At 40.9% G+C, this 21,275-nt stretch overlaps 1 protein-coding gene across 1 annotated transcript; it reads left to right on the top strand.

The window, feature by feature from the left end:
- Nucleotides 1–257: 257 nt before the first annotated feature.
- Nucleotides 258–1,349, top strand: LOC123765091 (zinc finger protein 493-like). The gene has a single exon (XM_069305258.1). It carries the CDS (start codon nt 258–260, stop codon nt 1,347–1,349), a length of 1,092 nt encoding a protein of 363 aa, XP_069161359.1.
- Nucleotides 1,350–21,275: the final 19,926 nt, after the last annotated feature.

Genomic DNA, 21,275 nt, shown 5'->3' with positions numbered 1-21,275 from the left:
TAACATAAAGAAGAAGCACCACCATTGACCGCCAAGTGCTCACATCAAGTCTTAACTCTAAGAAACAACACTCAAGTCTTGCCTAACCCTCAACATTGACACTACCGTGACGCGTCTCCCAACATCACCACTCGTGGAGTTATCCAGGGAAGCAAACATAAGAACATAAGAACAAAGGTAACTGCAGAAGGCCTATTGGCCCATACGAGGCAGCTCCTATTCTACAAACCTTCACACAAACTTCACCTATCATAAAGATGAAAACTCACCAGTGTCCAGAGTGCGGGAAGAGGTTCAGTCGGCTTGGATCTGTGAAGACTCACATGGTAATACATACTAATGAAAAACCTCATGAGTGTCCAGAGTGTGGGAAAAGATTCAGGTTTATTGGAAATATGAGGGAGCACAGAGTAGTGCATACTGATGAAAGGCCTTTTAAGTGTGCTGAATGTGGCAAAACATTTAAGAATCGTGGAGGTATAATACTGCACATGATAGTGCATACTAATGAAAGGCCTTTCGAGTGTGCCGAGTGTGGCAAAACATTTAAGCATCGTGGAGGTATAGTACTTCATATGTTAGTACATACTAAGGATAAACCTCATGAGTGTCCAGAGTGCGGAAAGAGATTCAGTCAGCTTGGATCTATGAAGACTCACATGGTAATACATACTAATGAAAAACCTCATGAGTGTCCAGAGTGTGGGAAAAGATTCCGTCTTCGTGGATATATGAAGAGGCACATGCTGGTACATACTGATAGAAAACCTCATGAGTGTGCCGAGTGTGGCAAAACATTTAAATGTCGTGGAAGTATAGTGCTGCACATGGGAGTGCATTTAGATGATAAACCTCATGAATGTCCAGAGTGTGGGAAAAGATTCCGCCTTCGTGGACATATGAAGCGACACATGTTATTACATACTGATAGTAAACCTCATGAGTGTCCAGAGTGTGGAAAAAGATTCCGTCATCATGGATATATGAAGACCCACATGCTGATACATTCTGATAGTAAACCTCATGAGTGTCCAGAGTGTGGGAAAAGATTCAGGCTTATTGGAATGATGAGGACCCACAGCGCAGTGCATACAGATGAAAGGCCTTTCAAGTGTACCAAATGTGACAAAACATTTAAGAATCGTAATGGTATAATTCAGCACATGTTAGTGCACTTGGATGATAAACCTCATGAATGTCTAGAGTGTGGGATGAGATTCCGTCATCCTAGTAGTATGAAGCGTCACATGTTAGGACATACTGATGATACACTTCATGAATGTCCAGAGTGTGGGAAAAGATACAGTCATCTTAGGAGTATGAAGCATCACATGTTATTACATATGTGATTTTCACACACACACACACACACACACACACACACACACACACACACACACACACACACACACACACACACACACACACACACATACACATACAGTACTGTATATGTTTCAGTCAGACATTTATATTAGTCTTACCTTAGTTTAGTAGTTATACTGTACAGTATTAGCATTATTCTGTAAACGTGGAATGTACATCAGGGAGTTCTTCTGGTTCCCAAGCCGGGCCTGGAGCCAGCCTTCACTTGTGATAACTTCGTTTAAGACCCCTTACTAGTATTTGTTCCAGCCAGAATTATGCACTGTATTACTCTGGCTATATGGTCGTTATGGCTTCGCACTTCCCCCTGGTAGTTACCTTCCCTTCTCGCATAATTTAAGCAGTTTAGTAATGTTACCCTGATTGGCATTGATTTTATTCTGAATTATGAAAATTATTTTAGCCTGACTCGAGGTATTATATTAGCCAAAACCTGGCACTTTTTAAACCAGATTCTTGCCATTCAATTAGTCTGATTCCAGAATTTTTATAACACTATGGAGTATTTCATTCAAGTTAACCTAAGCCTAATTACTGCTAATATTTTTTTCATCTGTTTATTAATGCCTAAATCTGACATTTTTTAATTAAAATATATTTCTAATTTTAAATTAATAGTATTTTTGAATGTTTATGAATAATCCTAAGTTTAAGTATTCATTAACTGGTGTGTATGGTCATTATGAGCCTGTTTTACCAGGTAAAGTAGTAGCCTGTATTGCTTTGATTGGTAATATAATTTATAGCTGTTATGATTAATGTACAGTAAATTATAGTTATTGTTTATTATCTGTCTTTAAGTTATCTATAATAAAATAAGGAGTAATACTTTACTTTTATGACCTGTTAAGTTTTATATGGAACTTGTTTTTACAATTGTCTTGACACACAAGGTTACCATCCACTCACTGTAGCATACAAGGTTACCATCCACTCACTGTAACATACAAGGTTACCATCCACTCACTGTAACATACAAGGTTACCATCCACTCACTGTAACATACAAGGTTACCATCCACTCACTGTAACATACAAGGTTACCATCCACTCACTGTAACATACAAGGTTACCATCCACTCACTGTAACATACAAGGTTACCATCCACTCACTGTAACATACAAGGTTACCATCCACTCACTGTAACATACAAGGTTACCATCCACTCACTGTAACATACAAGGTTACCATCCACTCACTGTAACATACAAGGTTACCATCCACTCACTGTAACATACAAAGTTACCATCCACTCACTGTAACATACAAGGTTACCATCCACTCACTGTAACACACAAGGTTACCATCCACTCACTGTAACATACAAGGTTACCATCCACTCACTGTAACATACAAGGTTACCATCCACTCACTGTAACATACAAGGTTACCATCCACTCACTGTAACCACTATAAAGGGTTTTTGTAATTAGCACATAAATAAGATTCATGTCATGTGGTACTAATGCAATAATTATTCTTTTGTGTGTCTCAGAGTTGTTATAGTCATAATTAATAGTTATTAAAGAATTGGGGAAACAGTCAATATAATTAAAAACATAGATGAGGAAGTGATTACAGTATTATAATGTTCCTTAAATCACTTGATAGCAAAATTATCAGTAAATGAGCACTCTGTGGTCACTAAAAGATCAATGGTTATACAGGTATATATAATCATGAGGCTTAATTATCACTGGTATGTATCCCTGCTAAGCTTTATCACACACACACACACACATCGAGGAAAGGCTAAAGGAGCTGAACCTCACATCCCTGGAAAACAGAAGAGTAAGGGGAGACATGATAACCACCTGCAAAATTCTCAGGGGAATTGACAGGGTGGACAAAGACAAACTCTTCAGCACAAGTGGGACACGAATAAGGGGACACAGGTAGAAACTTAGTACCCAGATGAGCCACAGAGACGTTAGAAAGAATTTTTTCAGTGACAGAGTAGTTAATAAATGGAATGCACTAGGAAGTGATATGGTGGAGGCTGATGTCATACACACAGTTTCAAATGTAGATATGATAGATCCCAGTAAGCTCAGGAATCTGTACGCCAGTTGATTGACAGTTGAGCGGCGGGACCAAAGAGCCAAAGCTCAACCCCCACAAGCACAATTAGGTGAGTACACACACACACACACACACACACATTCCTGTGTACAGGAATCGTAGCAGACGTGTGGAAACAGGCTAACATAGTTCCAATCTACAAAAGTGGCAGCAGGGAAGACCCCCTCAATTATAGACCTGTATCATTGACAAGTGTAATAGTGAAAGTATTGGAAAAGCTAATCAAAACTAAATGGGTAGAACACCTGGAGAGAAATGATATAATATCAGACAGACAGTATGGTTTTCGATCTGGAAGATCCTGTGTATCGAATTTACTCAGTTTCTATGATCGAGCCACAGAGATATTACAGGAAAGAGATGGTTGGGTTGACTGCATCTATCTGGACCTAAAAAAGGCTTTCGACAGAGTTCCACATAAGAGGTTGTTCTGGAAACTGGAAAATATTGGAGGGGTGACAGGTAAGCTTCTAACATGGATGATAAATTTTCTGACTGATAGAAAAATGAGGGCAGTAATCAGAGGCAATGTATCGGAATGGAGAAATGTCACAAGTGGAGTACCACAGGGTTCAGTTCTTGCACCAGTGATGTTTATTGTGTACATAAATGATCTACCAGTTGGTATACAGAATTATATGAACATGTTTGCTGATGATGCTAAGATAATAGGAAGGATAAGAAATTTAGATGACTGTCATGCCCTTCAAGAAGACCTGGACAAAATAAGTATATGGAGCACCACTTGGCAAATGGAATTTAATGTAAATAAATGTCATGTTATGGAATGTGGAATAGGAGAACATAGACCCCACACAACCTATATATTATGTGAGAAATCTTTAAAGAATTCTGATAAAGAAAGAGATCTAGGAGTGGTTCTAGATAGAAAACTATCACCTGAGGACCACATAAAGAATATTGTGCAAGGAGCCTATGCTATGCTTTCTAACTTCAGAATTGCATTTAAATACATGGATGGCGATATACTAAGGAAATTGTTCATGACTTTTGTTAGGCCAAAGCTAGAATATGCAGCTGTTGTGTGGTGCCCATATCTTAAGAAGCACATCAACAAACTGGAAAAGGTGCAAAGACATGCTACTAAGTGGCTCCCAGAACTGAAGGGCAAGAGCTACGAGGAGAGGTTAGAAGCATTAAATATGCCAAAACTAGAAGACAGAAGAAAAAGAGGTGATATGATCACTATGTACAAAATAATAACAGGAATTGATAAAATCGACAGGGAAGACTTCCTGAGACCAGGAACTTCAAGAACAAGAGGTCATAGATTTAAACTAGCTAAACACAGATGCCGAAGAAATATAAGAAAATTCACCTTCGCAAATAGAGTGGTAGACGGTTGGAACAAGTTAAGTGAGCAACCCGTTCTCGCAAATTCGTAAAGTCAATATTGACTTATTAACTACGTGCATAGGTGATATACTAAACATAGTAGATACCCTTAAAAAGATTCATAGAAAACACCGACCTTACCTAACCTTGTTAGTATCTTAAGATAAGCATCTTATTGCTTCGTAATTACAATTATTACTTAACCTATACCTATTATAGGTTAGGTAATAATTGTAATTACGAAGCAATAAGATGCTTATCTTAAGATACTAACAAGGTTAGGTAAGGTCGGTGTTTTCTATGAATCTTTTTAAGGGTATCTATTATGTTAAGTATGTCACCTATGCACATATTTAATAAGTCAATATTGACTTATTAAATTTGCGAGAACGGGTTGCAGTGAGAAGGTGGTGGAGGCCAAGACCGTCAGTAGTTTCAAAGTGTTATATGACAAAGAGTGCTGGGAAGACGGGACACCACGAGCGTATCTCTCATCCTGTAACTACACTTAGGTAATTACACACACACACACACACACTATTATGTCTGGGTTTTCTTCTAATGCCCAAAGAATGGGCACTAGAAGAAAACCCAGACATAATAGCACTCACAGAAACAAAGCTAACGAAAACCATAACAAATGCAGTGTTTCCACAGGACTACTATGTAGTGAGGAAAGACAGAGACGGAAGAGGAGGAGGTGGTGTATCTTTGCTGGTAAGAAAAGCCTGGAGTTTTGAAGAGATGGTTGATCAGGGCTGTGAAGATTTCAGTGACTACATAACAGGTACCATAGTAATTGGAGGACAAAAAATTATAGTAGTAGTCATATATAACCCCTTACCAAATGACAGAAGACCCAGACTGGAATATGATAGAAACATCATGGCCACCATCAATATAATAGAGAGAGCAGCTTCTGTAGCTAGCAGGAACTCACCCTTAACGTTGACAAAACTTTCTATATTCTGTTTGGCAATAAATCCTCAAATCAAATATATCTCAGGATAAACAATACCCAAATTTGTAACAAAATAGATGGCAAATTCCTTGGCGTTCTCATTGACCGCAAGCTGAATTTCCAGGGACACATTCTAAATATATCAAAAAAAGGTTTCAAAAACAGTTGGCATTCTTTCTAAGATCAGATACTATGTACCTCGCCCTGCCCTGGTGACGCTCTATTACTCCCTCATCTATCCATATATCAACTATGGTATTTGTGCTTGGAGTTCTACTACCCAAAATCATTTACGTCCTCTAATTACTCAACACAAAGCTGCTATTAGGACAATATCCAACTCTGGCCCCAGACATCACTCAGTACCCTTACTCAAATCTCTGAATATGTTAGATATTAAGTCACTGCACATTCTCTCATGTGTATTATACACATATAAAACGCTGAACTGTAATGCCAATCCTGACCTCAAAAGCTTCACTGAAGGTTGTAACAGATCCCATGAGCACCACACCAGAAATAAATTCAGTTTTGATATTCCAAGAGTACGACTTAATCAAACTAGAAATGCTCTACAAATCAAGGGATCCAGAATGTGGAATGACCTTCCCAACCATGTTAAAGACTGTACCTCTCTCAACCAGTTTAAGATAAAAACGAAGCACTACCTAATAAATTCCCTGTAACCTACCTTAATTGCCCCCCTATTGTCAACCCATGTCTGTTTTCTTAAACAACGCTGTTTGTCGACCTAATTGTATTTGTGCTGCTTTCTCAGCCATGTTTCCCCCTTTTTATCTTTATTTTTATTTGTTCTCAACACATTTTATTCTTTATACTCAATTAGTATTAAGTTTTAGTCATTTATGTTTTTCCTGTCCGAAACGCTTTGCGTAATAGTGGCTTTAGGCATTGTATGTACTAACTCCATCTATATATCGATCAAATTACTTATGTAAAATCTCTTGTATGTATGTACCTTACCTGAATAAACATTTTATTTTTTTTTTATTTTAAATGCAAATCTTGCTCTGAAACTCTCCCTGGACAGATGTAATAGGACCCATTATCACCACACCAGAAATAAATATCTCTTTGATATCCCCAGAGTCAAACTTAATCTGTGTAAACACTCTATGCATATAATTGCCCAGTCTATGGAACTCACTCCCTAATGAATTGAAAAGCTGTCCAACTTTTACGTCATTCACAAACAATACTAAAAAGTACCTAATTTCATCTTTATAGTTTTTTACCTTCTTGCTTTAAAATTACACTGTATCTATTGCTACACAATCTCCCAACCTTTATGTACCCAATCTGAACATCTTTATCATTGTGATCATTGCTGTCTTCTTATATATGCTGTCAATCTGCTGCACGGTGTCTATTAATCTTGTTTAAATTACCAATCAAGCTGTCAATGTAATCAATCAGAGCCTTAATATACCAATGTGCTTTAATATACTTACTATAATCTCTCTCATCTCATTTTTTTCTTGCAATGTATTTGTTATCATTTTATTAATTCTGATAGAATTTACCTACTTAAAATTATCTATTTATTTATTTATATATATACAAGAAGGTACATTGGGATTGTGAGGATACATAATATAGTAATTACAATCTTGTAAAGCCACTAGTACGCGCAGCGTTTCGGGCAGGTCCTTAGTCTAAGAAAAATTTAAGTAGGTAAATACTTGCAGAATTTATAAAACATGATAACAGTTACAAGCAAGAAAAAAAATAAAAGATGAGAGGAAACTGTAGGTATATTAAAGCACATAGGTAGCTCAGATTGATTGCAATGACAGCTTGAATGGTAGTTGACAAAAATTGGTAGTCACAATACAGCATATGGCTAGCACATAAAAGAAGACAGCAATGAACACAATGATAAGGTTGTTTGGGTTAAGTACATAAAAATTGGGAGATTGGGTAACACTAGATACAGAGCAAATTTAAAGCTCAGTGTAGGAAACTACGAAGATGAAATTAGGTACTTTTTGGTTTTGCTTTTAAATGAGGCAAAAGTTTGACAGCTTTTCAATTCACTAGGGAGTGAGTTCCATAGACTAGGTCCCTTAATTTGCATAGAATGTTTACACAGATTAAGATACTTAATCTGTTAGATTAAGGACCTGCCCGAAACGCTGCGCGTACTAGTGGCTTTACAAGATTGTAAATACATAAGAACATAAGAACATAAGAACAAAGGTAACTGCAGAAGGCCTATTGGCCCATACGAGGCAGCTCCTATTCTATAACCACCCAATCCCACTCATATACTTGTCCAACCCGTGCTTGAAACACGGAAATACTATGCTATGTATTCTCACAAACCCAATGTACCTTCTTGTATATAACTAAATCAAACAAAATAAAAAATAATAATTAAATTTAAAATTAAAAAAATAACAGGGTGAGATTATATTTATGAGTAAAATTTTACTATGACACTGAGGTAGATTCTTACATAAATATTAAATCTGCTGTAATTAGAGAATTATATAATCAAGTGCCAAGTATTTATTCAGACGAGAACAGCAGCGAACACAAACCATGCGCATATACGAACGAGAGGGTATGAATGTATAAAATTCTCAGTGAACGAAGTTGTTTTCCGCAACTGCAGTCGACGACTTGGCCAGTCCCCGCAGCGGATCCCTTAAATCAACACAACAACACCGCCGCCGTGTGGACGCCGCCTCCGCCGGACCACTTGACTGGACATTACCCTCTTGGCTCTCGATACCACCGTCAGGCGTTCCTCTTCAACTGTCCGGATTGTTGCGACGCCTGGCGCCTTATCGCCCGGGGCCACAGGGAAGTTTTTAAGTTTTCCGGCTGGTTATTAGTGCGGGAAGACTGTCCGGCGGCGGCGTGGTGGAGTCAGGCGACGCTAATGTAGCCACACGGCTTTGTATTTTACCCTTCAAGGAAACGCCAGAGCACATCCAGCACCGCTGCCATCGTGGCTCCATAATCAGCAGCATTAAGGGAAAACCTTCACACAAACTGCACCTAACATAAAGAAGAAACACCACCATTGACCGCCAAGTGCTCACATAAAGTCTTAACTCTAAGAAACAACACTCAAGCCTTGCCTAACCCTCAACATTGACACTACCGTGACGCGTCTCTCAACATCACCACTCGTGGAGTCTGCCAGAGGAGAAAACCTTCACACAAACTCCACCTATTATAAAGATGAAACCTCACAAGTGTCCAGGGTGTAGGAAGAGGTTTAGTTTCTTTGGAAATATGATCAAACACATGCGAGTACATGCTAGTGATAAACCTAGTGATAAACCTCATGAGTGTCCAGACTGTGGGATAAGATTCAGGCGGCTTCAAACTGTGAGAAGGCACAGAGTAGTGAATACAGATGAAAGGCCTTTTGAGTGTGCTAAGTGTTGCAAAATATTTAAGAATCGTTGTGATATAATTCATCACATGGGCGTGCATGTGGATGATAAACTTCATGAATGTCCAGAGTGTAGAAAGAGATTCAGTCTTCTATCAAATATGAAAAGGCACATGATCGTACATTCGGTTGATAGGGTAAACATTTAGTGTGAGAGAACATTCAGAAGATGTTGAAATATAATAAGGCTTCTACAGTATTAGTATATTAACTTATCATTATTGCAAAATAGAGTTTGGAGAATGTGAGTTTCATCCCAAAAGTGCCCTACTTTCACTTTGTCAATTGGATGACTTAAAGGTCTATTTGTTTTGTGTGACAAATACGTTTCTCCCCAAAAGATAAACTCCACAGCACGAGGTATTCAGGTTTATTTTTATCTTCTGTTCTTTTTCGTTTGTATTAACTATTGTATTAAACATTGAAGCAGGGAACAGAAAATGGTTTTAGATGTATTCATATTGAGACTATATTTTATTGACATAAAATATGTAGCTTAATTTGTATTTAAGAACTAGAAGTGCATTAGTTTTTCTTACTTAGGCTAGGCATGTTTTGAGATATATAATATATATATATATATATATAATATATATATTATATATATATATATATATTATATTTATTTTCATATTCCTCCCGGCCTATTCCAACTCTTTATCCTGTTCTCCTCTTGAGTGCTATACTGTAGTCATAATGACTTGGCACTTTCCCCTGATAGTTCCCTTCCCTTAAAAAACTGGTGAATGAAATATTTTAATATTATTATACTATTTTGTAACATTATTTTATCATTAAATTTGATTAGGTATACAATGTTTTTAATGATTCATTATGTTTTTTTAATTAATAATGAAAACAGAACAATATAGGATTTTTTTTAAACTGTAGAGATATATATTATTTTAAAGATTATATTCATGTCACCTCAGTGGACAATTAAGCTTCTTTAAGATCAAAGCTGTAATATACAGCCGTTGTATGGTGCCAATATCTTAAAAAGCACATCAACAATTGAAAAAAGTTAAAAAATCATGCCCCTAAGTGGCTCCCAGAACTGAAGGAAAAGAGCTACGAGGAGAGGTAAGAGGCATTAAATATGTCAAAACTAGAAGATAGAAGAAAAAGAGGCGATATGATCACTATACACAAAATAGTAACACAAATCGATAAAATTGATAGGGCAGAATTCCTGAGACCTGGAACTTCAAGAACAAGAGTTCATAGATTTAAACTAAACTAAGCTGCCACAGAAAGAATTTAGAAAGATTTTTTTCAGTGTCATAGTAGACAAATGCATTAGGAAGTGATGTGGTGGAGGCTGACTCCATACACAGTTTCAAGTGTAGATGTGATAGAGCCCAGTAGGCTCGGGAACCTGTGCATTACTTGACAGTTGAGAGGTGGGACCAAAGAGCCAGAGCTCAACCCCCACAAACACATGATGATGATGTCATCATGTCAGTCTTCCTGCAAAGCAATAGCAGGGGCTAAAGATCTGGAGGCTTTTTTGTAAATTAAAGTTGGTATCTCCTCAAGGGCACCAGACTTGGTTTTAAGGGAAAGGATTATCTCATTGACGTCAGTGGAATTAATAGGCTTTAGGTACAGAGACTCTGGATAGTTACCTGTAAGATAGTCCTTAATGTCAGTACTGGAAGATGGAATATCATTTGCAAGGGATGACCCAATGGAAGAGAAGAACCTATTGAACTCAATAGCAGAATCTGAGGCTGAAAGCTGACCATCGTTATTGGACAGGAGTGTTGGTTTGTTATTTAAAGACTTCTTTGATCCCAATATTTGTGAAATTGTGCTCCAAGTTTGTTTAATGTTGCTCTTTATTTGGGTAAATTTATCTTCATAGTATTTAGTTTTGGCTCGTCTAATTATCTTAGATAGCAATAATGAGTAATTCTTTGAGAATTCTTTGGAGACAATTCCTAACCTATATTTCTTTTCAAGGTCATGTTTTTTATTAATGGATTTAAGTATTCCCTTTGTAAGCCAGGGATTGTTAAGCCTTTTGGTTGTGACTTGTTTTGTAAGCATAGGACAGTGGGTGTTATAAAGGCTAAGAGTTTTTTGAAGAAAAGATTGCACTGCTAGGTTGATGTCCTCTATGTCCTCTACGTCCATAGGCACTGGCTGTATAGTGTCAGCCTTATAATCCCTTCATTTGTTTTCCCTCTTTTCTCAAAAGAGGGTGGTCCTTCGATTATATTAATTCTCATAATTAAATAATTCCATATTTGAGTCAAAGCCCCAGATAACCAACAACCTGCACTGGGTCCGCCACAAGACCATATTCAAGACCGCCGGTCCTTCACGGAGGTGAAGAAGCGGCGAAATATCTGGAACGAACTTGCCCGCAATCTTGCGGATCTACTTCCAGATCTGCGGTAGAGGAGTATCGGACGTAACGGTGGAAACGAAAGATATCCAACTCTCACGCTTAGCTGTACGGATGGTCCTACGGGCCACCGCCCTTGCTTTCCGAAACAAAATAAAAGAATCAGCCGTCTGCCGGCGGCGGTGTTTCTTCCAGGCTGCACGCTTACAGCGGACAGCCCGAGCACAGTCCGCATTCCACTAGGAACCCACACTTCCGTGTGCCCCGGGAGGTAGAGTGAGGGATAGAATGGAGGGCAGCATCGAAGATGGTGTCATGAAGAAGGAAGAGGCAGAGAGGAGAGGTCAGAGAGAGTAGCACGGAGGGTGAATAGGTTCCAGTCAGCTTTGGCAAACTGCCACCTAGGGAACGAGAGGGGAGGGTGGAAAGAGAAAAAGGTAACAAGGATGGGGAAATGATCACTGTTATGGAGGTCATAAAGAACCCGCCACGTGATATCTAAGTAAAGAGACGACGAGCAGAGAGAAAGATCAAGACAGGAAAGGGTGCGAGTTCGAGAGTCCACATGAGTGGGTTCACCAGAATTCAGAAGAGACAGGGAAGAAGAGAGAACGAACGGTTCAAGAAGGCGGCCTCGGGTGTTTGTCAAAACATCACCCCAGAGGATATGTCGATAGTTGAAATCACCCAACAGGAGCACCGGCTCTGACAAGGAGTCCAGGAGGTGCTTAAGATCAGGAAGGGAAAGTGTGACATTTAGGGGGGAAGATAAGTGAAACAGACTGTACCCCATTTGTTCACAAAAACACGGGCAGCAGAACAATGGATAGGCGATGGAAACAGTAAGGGGACGAAGGGAATATCAGTATGAATCAAGAGAGCAGTAGAGTTATGGGTCCCAGCAAAAGCTAGGGGGAGGGGGGAAGAAAGAAAGGAATAACCAGGAAAGTGACCAGGACGAGCACCAAGCATTGGTTCCTGGAGACAAATACAAAGTGGTGTAAACTGTGTAATCAGAAGTTGGAGTTCATGGAAGTTGGCATAAAATCCACGAATATCCCACTGAAGAATAGACATTATCAAAAAGAAAAAGGACAGCAACAGAGAACAATGAAGAAACAAAGGTAAAGAAGAACACAGTATATTAAGTAAGCTCAAGATCAGTAAAATCAGGATTATGGGGCATGGGTAAACTGAGTAACGATTGAGTGAAGGGAGCGGGAGGACAGACCAGAGGCGGAAGAGTAGGGTCCGGAGGAGGAGACAACTGAGAGGGGAGGTCAAGGACAGCAGGAACCGGGGAGTGTAGCTCAGCAAGGACAGCAACTGAGAGGGAATCAGGGGCTAAAGAAACCTCCATAGCTGGGACAGGGGGCCCGACCACTGAAATGGAAGGGGACGGAACGAGAGAGTCAGAGGGAGGGGGCGAGGAAGAAAGCGAATGCCTTCTTACCTGCTGGGGAGGACGGAGGAGAGGAGCCAAGCTTACGTTTCTGACTCAAAGAGACAGGTGTTCCAGCAACAACGTACTGGGCGATAGACTCAATTGTCTCAACAGAAGATGAACGGGAGTGAACAACATGGAGATTACTGGGAGGGTGATGGACATCACTCTGGACAGAGAGGCAGCGTGGAGGGCCAAGAGACTGGGGAAAGGGATGGGAAGAAGGGAAAGAAGACACAGGAGACATGGCAGACTAGGTAGGAAGGGGGGGAACTTCAGATGGAGAACCAGGAGAGCCCCTTCGGGACAGAACGTAAAGGAACACGGGAGGAGGTGGTGGGCGTGTCCGGTCCAAGACCTGGAAACGGTTGAGACTGAATAAGGTGGGAAGGACGAGGAGAGGTAGAATGCGACACACGAGCGTAGGTATGTACTTTTTCTAAATAAATTATTATTATTATTATTATTATTATATGCCAGCGAAAGGGGTGAGACGGCGAATCTGGCGTGTCGCTTCAAGAAAAGGCAGACGATCCCGATGTTTCAGGTTGAGGACGGCTTCCTCAAGTTTGTAATGTATACACGAGCATGAGAAGGTAGGGTGCACCTCACCGCAATTGAGGCAGCGAGCCTGGGGAGAAGTGCAATCAGATTTAGAGTGATCATCGGCCCCACACAAGGAGCACAGATACACAGTACTTGAGCATTTGAGGACACCGTGCCCGAACTTCCAGCACTTACTGCAAAGTCTAGGAGAGGGAATGTACTCCTGAATGGAGCATCTGGCACCAGCAAGAATTATAGAGGGTGGAAGGGCCTTACTATCAAAGGTGATTTTCACAACTCGAAGGGGCTGACGGCGACGACCACGAGGGGGTCGAGTGAACGTGTCCACCTGGAGGACAGGATGGCCTTGGGCTTCGAGGATATGTTTCATATCCTCATGGCAGTCTTTTAGGTCCCTAACACCAGTTGTAACGTGGTGCGGGAGGAGAACAGTGCCAACACTGGTATTTAACAGAGTGTTCTTGGAGACCCGAACAGGGGGGTCTCTCCAATGCAGGACAATGCAGCTAAGCGGAGATGCATCCGGTGAAGGCGCAACGACGACACGTGTAACTAAACGGGTGGGGTTAAAAGTAACAGAGGCATCCACCGAATCAACAGGGTGTTAATGGAGTGAGAAATCGTCAGGTGTAGAATCCAGAGGGAGGAGATCAAAGTATTTAGCCCATGAAGCAGGACCAAACAAGGCTTGGGACGTATTAGTATGGGAAGGGATCGTGCGAGTGCGGCCGTGGCGGGGACAGCATTGATACCCCCAGAGAGAGAGAGGGGTTAAAAGGTGCAGTAGTCACAATGAGAGACTGAGCCATGCCAGGGGACGAGGTGGGTCACCGCTGGGGGCTGGAGGCTCGACCTAACCACAGAGGAGGGAGGAGAGCTGGGGGGAGTAGTCAGGAGGGTAAAAGGAGGAGCTAGGTCTGGGTCCAATGTAGCGGAGGCTACAAAGCCCGGTCTTCCAACACAGTCCGACTCGGGGGCTTGGTTGCCCACCCCACGAGCCTGAGAAGTCATAAGAGGAATGGTATTTATCGACATGAAAACGAGAGGTAAGACTTTCATTCACGAATGTGCCCCGGCCCACACCCACCATGGAGCCACAATTAGAGGCAGGACACCCAACAAGAAGCTATCGCCGATCATGCTGGGGCCCCCTAGGGGTGCGTCGTGAGTATACGCCCCACAAACGCCACCTTAAGAACCGTCAGTCTGTCGAGATCGGGTTCAGTGACGAAAGGAGGATTGACAATAAAAAGGTCCCCTCGCTCTCGACGTTGGGTACTACAGTTCTACGGGTGCAAGAGTATGCCTCCTCAAGCACCCGGGCGTCAAAATAGAAGAAGTCCAAAAGAATAACCAAAATTAGCAAAAGGTCGGCAGGAAACGACAAGTAGATAGGAGAGGGGGGGAGAAAAACGAAACATAAGGAAAGGGAAAAGCGATCCGGCATAATTGGAGAAGACAACAGCAGGAGTATAAGGCAACAAAAGGACAGAGGACTGTCCTATGGAGCATCATACTCTGGCAGCCGACCACCAAGCCCCCTCACGGCGTCAATGGGCTAGATGCAGAGAGGGGCTTTCCACCGTAACCAGCGATGGGAAACAGCTCTGGCAAGGCTGCGTATTGGCCATACGCACTTAACTCACAGACACGTAATGGAGCGCCACTCTGCTCCTTATTGTCCCTCTTACAGTCGTGCATATCTTTGGTGAATGTCCTGACTTCCACGACGACCGTGTATCTTGCTTTCCAACCATCCCCCGCGGTCACTTTTCCCCTCAATAGAATTCTCGGTGAATCAGTCTTCTGATATCGTTCGCCTTATGCGTTTCTGTTCTCGTATTGGCATCCTTGGTGATATTTAGCGCCCTCTGATTATTTCGCACATTTGATGGTGCTACATAGCCTTACCGGCTTGGTGCCTTCTTGCTCAAAACGCTATGCGTACTAGTGTACATGTATATATAACATTAATAATTTTGTAACTAGCGTAAAAAAAATTATTTGCTTAGCTAAACGAACTAGAGGGTTCAGTTCCTAAACCGATTATGTGCCTCTGTAATCCTTTACACCACGACCCACGGGATGGGTATGGGGTGCATAGTAAAGAAATTGAATCGAATTGTACAAGAATGTAAGAACTCTTGTATATATAAATAAATAAAAAATTAAAATAATAATTACTTACTATATAAGCCTAAGGTTTAAGAATGGTTTAAGTGGTATCTATGATTATTATTATAGGACTGTATCACAAGGTGTGGAGGTCTGTGTTGTTTTGCCTGCTTGTTTACTTTCTTGTTTTGTTAATGTGGTGTTATGTAAGAGCAGCTGCTGGCTTGGAAGAGGGGCCACGCCGTCTCCGTCCAGGTTTATATAACCTCGGCTCAATGCGCGCGCAGCTTGGGGCGGTTAAAGTCAGCTTCCAGACATACGTTCTCTTCCACTCAGAAAACCCACCGTTTTTGGGAAAAAGTGTTCTTTTATTTATTTATTTTTTATCGTTAATTTATATTATTTATTAGACAGATTAAGGTTTAATACTTGACTCTTACTTATGACCTGTTAATTATTATATAAAATGTACTAGTCTCAACATACAAGGTCTAGGAGCCTTTTAATTACACATATACATGAGCTTAATATAATAATTTATTGATCCCACCTATTTGGAGAATTTGGCAAGCATCAAAGAGAATTAAAACAGACGAGGAAAAGTAATTACAATATTGTAATATTTCAGATATCAATTGATTTCAAAATGACGAGTTAATGAGCACTTAAGAGGTAACAAAAAGATTAATGATTACATAGTTACATATAATCCAGAGGTATATCGCAGGTATGAATCCTTTTTATAGGCTATATCACCTGCACCAGTGGCTTCTGGCACCTGGAAATGGTTCTCAGTGCACAGAACATGACATTTTTAGCTAGGAAATAGACTTGATCAGCCAGAATAAGAACATGAATTAAGAAACCAATGTCCTTTTGAGACGATGAGTCACAATAACGTGGCTAAAGTATGTTGACCAGACCACACACTACAAGGTGAAGGTTCGAGGACGTTTCGGTCCGTCCTGGACCATTCTCATTCTCACAGTCGACTTGAGAATGGTCCAGGACGGACCGAAACGTCGTCGTCCCTTCACCTTCTAGTGTGTGGTCTGGTCAACAATGTCCTTTGGCTCCCTTCAAGACTCTCGTTATCTTCAGGTTATCCCGTGTCCTAAAATCCCTCAAGGCTGAGAGGAGAGGAGGAGAGTACTGGGTTAATCTTTCATTATGTTATGGGCTGCAAGTGTAAACCAGTTTAATAGAACTGCTAAATAGCTATTTAGCAGTTCCCGTGACGTAGTGGTAACACGCTCACCTGGCGTTTGGCGAGCGCTTTGTCCTGGGTTCGTATCCTGGCCGGGGAGGATTTACTGGGCGCCAATCCTTCACTGTAGCCTCTATTTACCCAACAGTAAAATGGGTACCTGGTTGTTAAACGATTTGGCATGGTCGTATTCTCGAGAATATAAGGATTAAGGACGTGTCTGAAATGCTGTGTGCTATAGTGGCTGTACAAGAATGTAACTCTCGTATATATACATAAAAAATAAAACAAAAATGTGTCAACAGCGGCCAGTAGTAGCTATGAAGAATACTTCATTGCGTGTCTTTTATATTAATAAAATTAACTGAGAATAATTATTGTACTGTACTTCTAATGAACACAGCAACAGACATGCACAATACTAATATAAATAATTCTGTCCCCTATGAAGTGTTAACAAAATGGCCCCATGACTCCCCCATTACAAATTCTTCATACTCATGTAAAATGTGTGTCACGTCTTAATGTTTGACAGCAGTTTTCGTCACATTACTAAAAATAAAATCCGGTGCGTTTTCTTCTAGGCCTGCACGCAAAAATATGTTTATTGTACTAGAATAAAAAATAAAATGGTCACATAAAATGGTGTGTACTATATAATCTTGCTAATTTGAATCATATGTCGGATGATGTTGACCAGAATCACTGAGAGATTCAAATTAGGAAAATTTCTTAAGACACACACTAGTCCTAGGGGCATGTCTAGTTGCTGACACACCAGTCCTAGGGGCATGTCTAGTTGCTGACACACCAGTCCTAGGGCATGTCTAGTTGCTGACACACCAGTCCTAGGGGCATGTCTAGTTGCTGACACACTAGTCCTGGGGCATGTCTAGTTGCTGACACACCAGTCCTAGAGCATGTCTAGTTGCTGACACACCAGTCCTGGGGCATGTCTAGTTGCTGACACACCAGTCCTAGGGCATGTCTAGTTGCTGACACACCAGTCCTAGAACATGTCTAGTTGCTGACACACCAGTCCTAGAGCATGTCTAGTTGCTGACACACCAGTCCTGGGGCATGTCTAGTTGCTGACACACCAGTCCTGGGGCATGTCTAGTTGCTGACACACCAGTCCTAGGGCATGTCTAGTTGCTGACACACCAGTCCTGGGGCATGTCTAGTTGCTGACACACCAGTCCTGGGGCATGTCTAGTTGCTGACACACCAGTCCTGGGGCATGTCTAGTTGCTGACACACCAGTCCTAGGGCATGTCTAGTTGCTGACACACCAGTCCTGGGGCATGTCTAGTTGCTGACACACCAGTCCTAGGGCATGTCTAGTTGCTGTGTCACTGCATCAGCCATGTTGGGTTTTGTTGCTTGTGGATGCAATCTCATTCCTTCATCTGGAATGAAGATAATTTAGTTACTCAAAACACTAAGAACAGCATTCACTATTATATACAAGTATAGATATACAAGTAAAAAAAAAAGTCAAGTTTTATACCTCGACTCATTTAAAAGTGACCATATTTTTAGCTGTCTGCACTAAGGGTTGAAATGACGCAGACGAATGAGAGTGGGGGTTTTGAAGAATGTACGAGAGGCAAGTGCGGGCGATGAGTTAAAATAACGTGGCTAAAGTAAGATAAATTCTCACAATCGACTTGAGAATGGTCCAAGACGAACCGAAACGTCGTCGTCCCTTCACCTTCTAGTGTGTGGTCTAGTCAACATACAAGAGCCAATTTTTGGTGTTCAAATTTAGAATGACGTGTCACTGCCAGCAAATGACAACATTGACTGGATCCACACACTTGGTGTGTGAGTCAGTTTACCTTCGTATACAATACATACAATACTACTTTTTAATATAATAGGATATATTAAAAAGTAATATTCTTTTTACCCATTAGTTTTAAGCTTTAGTCATTAATGTTTTTCCTGCCCGAAACGCTTTGCGTAATAGTGGCTTTAGGTATTGTATGTACTAGCTCTATCTATTAACCCAACAAACTTTGTAAAATCTCTTTATGTATGTACCTTACCTAAATAAACATTTATTTATTTATTTATTTATTTATTTATTTATTTATTTATTTACATGATTTTGAAAAACAAAAAAATCTAGATACCTGAGGCCTTCTCAGGTCACCTTTAACACATCCCATTACACATCTTCAGTAGCAAGAGTTTAAAAATATATATATATATAAAATTGCACAATATACAGCCTAATATGTTTTTTAGTTACGTATACACAAATGCTCTAGGCCCTCAAGCATGACATATGCAGTCTTGTGTTGTAAGTCAATCATCACAGCCACCGTACAAGGTGGTACACAACTGTGTAACACAACAAGGTGTTACACAGCCACCGTACAAGGTGGTACACAACTGTGTAACACAACAAGGTGTTACACAGCCACCGTACAAGGTGGTACACAACTGTGTAACACAACAAGGTGTTACACAGCCACCGTACAAGGTGGTATAAACTGTGTAACACAACAAGGTGTTACACAGCCATCGTATAAGGTGGTACACAACTTGGTTTTTTAATCATGAACTATATTTGTTCACGACTGAACACCAGTTCCAGAACTGATGATAAATTACTAATATTGACAAATACAGAGCCCACGCATACAGGGCATAGCGACACACATCACAGCTATCAAAAATACCTACCAATACCTACCATAACTATGAGGTACATTAATAACAATAACTAGTTTTTTTGGGCGGGGGGGGGGGGACAGGAAGCCTGTATATATTTACTGTACTTTAGGTTTATGTCAAGGTCATAAAAAAACGAACTACTGATCCTCCCCCTGGGTGCAGCCTCATAACAGTTCCTAACACCCAGGTACTTGTTTACTCCTAGGTGCACAGACGCATTAGGTGAAAGAAAACATGGCCAACTATTCCTGCCCACCCAGGGAAGTGAACCTGGGATTCCCGATTGCGAGTTGAGTCCAAAGTCAACTGCGCTACGAGACCCTTAATATGACGAAGAAAGGATTTATGATTTATCAGCCACTGAAAGTTGCTGTGGCTAAAGAAAAAAAAACATTGGAATACTCAGACTTTTGACATCCCGGAAGATAACGATTTAAACGATTCTTCGCGGCAGGGGATCGTATTCCAGGGACCATAGGATTAAGGACTTGCCCGAAACGCTACGCGTACTAGTGGCTGTACAAGAATGTAACAACTCTTGTATATATCTCAAAAAAAAAAGTTAACCAGCTGTAGGAGTCTCTGGTGCACCGCTATCTGGACTACTGTATCACAGCATGGAGAGCTCACTTTCAATATATCCAAATACAACAAATATTAAATGTATAGCGACAAAAATCCTCCCAGACCTTGGTCAACTCTCTCACTAGGAAAGGTTGCCGCTCTGAGGATTAATAACACCAAAGGTCAGAAATGGCTGGGTTAATCAAGCTCAATCGTTTTAAAACGGAACAAGTTGGAAGATACGGATCCAGAAAACCTCTTTTCAAGGTCTTATGTAACAGCATAAAGGTCAACAAGCCACAATATAGGACAAGCTGCCGGCTTCCTGTCCCGACGAGGCAACTCGTGGAGCACCCCGTGCTCTCGAGTGTTCATGTCACTAAACTGACATGCAGTTTACTGCACTAAACTACAGTCTCCGTGGCGCAGGGGTAAAACATTCACCCGGCGCTTTGTAAGCGCTTTGGCCTAGGTTCGTATCCTGGCCGGGGAGGATTGACCGGACGCCAATCTTTACCTGTAGCCTCTGTTCACCCAGCAGTGAATGGGTACCAGGGGCCAGATTCACAAAAGCACTTACGCAAGCACTTACGAACCTGTACATCTTTTCTCAATCTTTGTCGGCTTTGTTTCCAATTATTAAACAGTTAATGATCTCCGAAGCACCAGGAGGCTGTTTATAACAATAACAACAGTTGAATGGGAAGTTTTCATGCTTGTAAACTGTTTAATAAATGTAACAAAAGCCGTCAAAGATTGAGGAAAGATGTACACGATCGTAAGTACTTGCGTAAGTGCTTTCGTGAATCTGGCCCCTGGTTGTTAAACGATTTGGCGGGTTGTATTGCAGGGAAAAATTAGGATTAAGGACTTGCCCGAAACACTATGTGTGCTAGTGGCTTTACAACCATGTAACAACTCTTGTAAATATATAAATAAATAAAACAAATAATGATAATAATGATGAAGAGTACTGGGAAGACGGAACACCATGAATATAGCTCTCATCCTGTAACTACACTTGGGCAATAATGACATGGGAAGGAGTTCCAGCTTTCATGCAAGGAGACACTCAACCCAGCAGCAGTTTAAGCACAAGTCAAGCCTGGCCTCGGGCCGGGCTTG

Source organism: Procambarus clarkii, chromosome 5, assembly GCF_040958095.1.
Source record: "Procambarus clarkii isolate CNS0578487 chromosome 5, FALCON_Pclarkii_2.0, whole genome shotgun sequence".
Taxonomy (NCBI): domain Eukaryota; kingdom Metazoa; phylum Arthropoda; class Malacostraca; order Decapoda; family Cambaridae; genus Procambarus; species Procambarus clarkii.
This window is presented reverse-complemented; position numbering and strand designations above follow the sequence as displayed.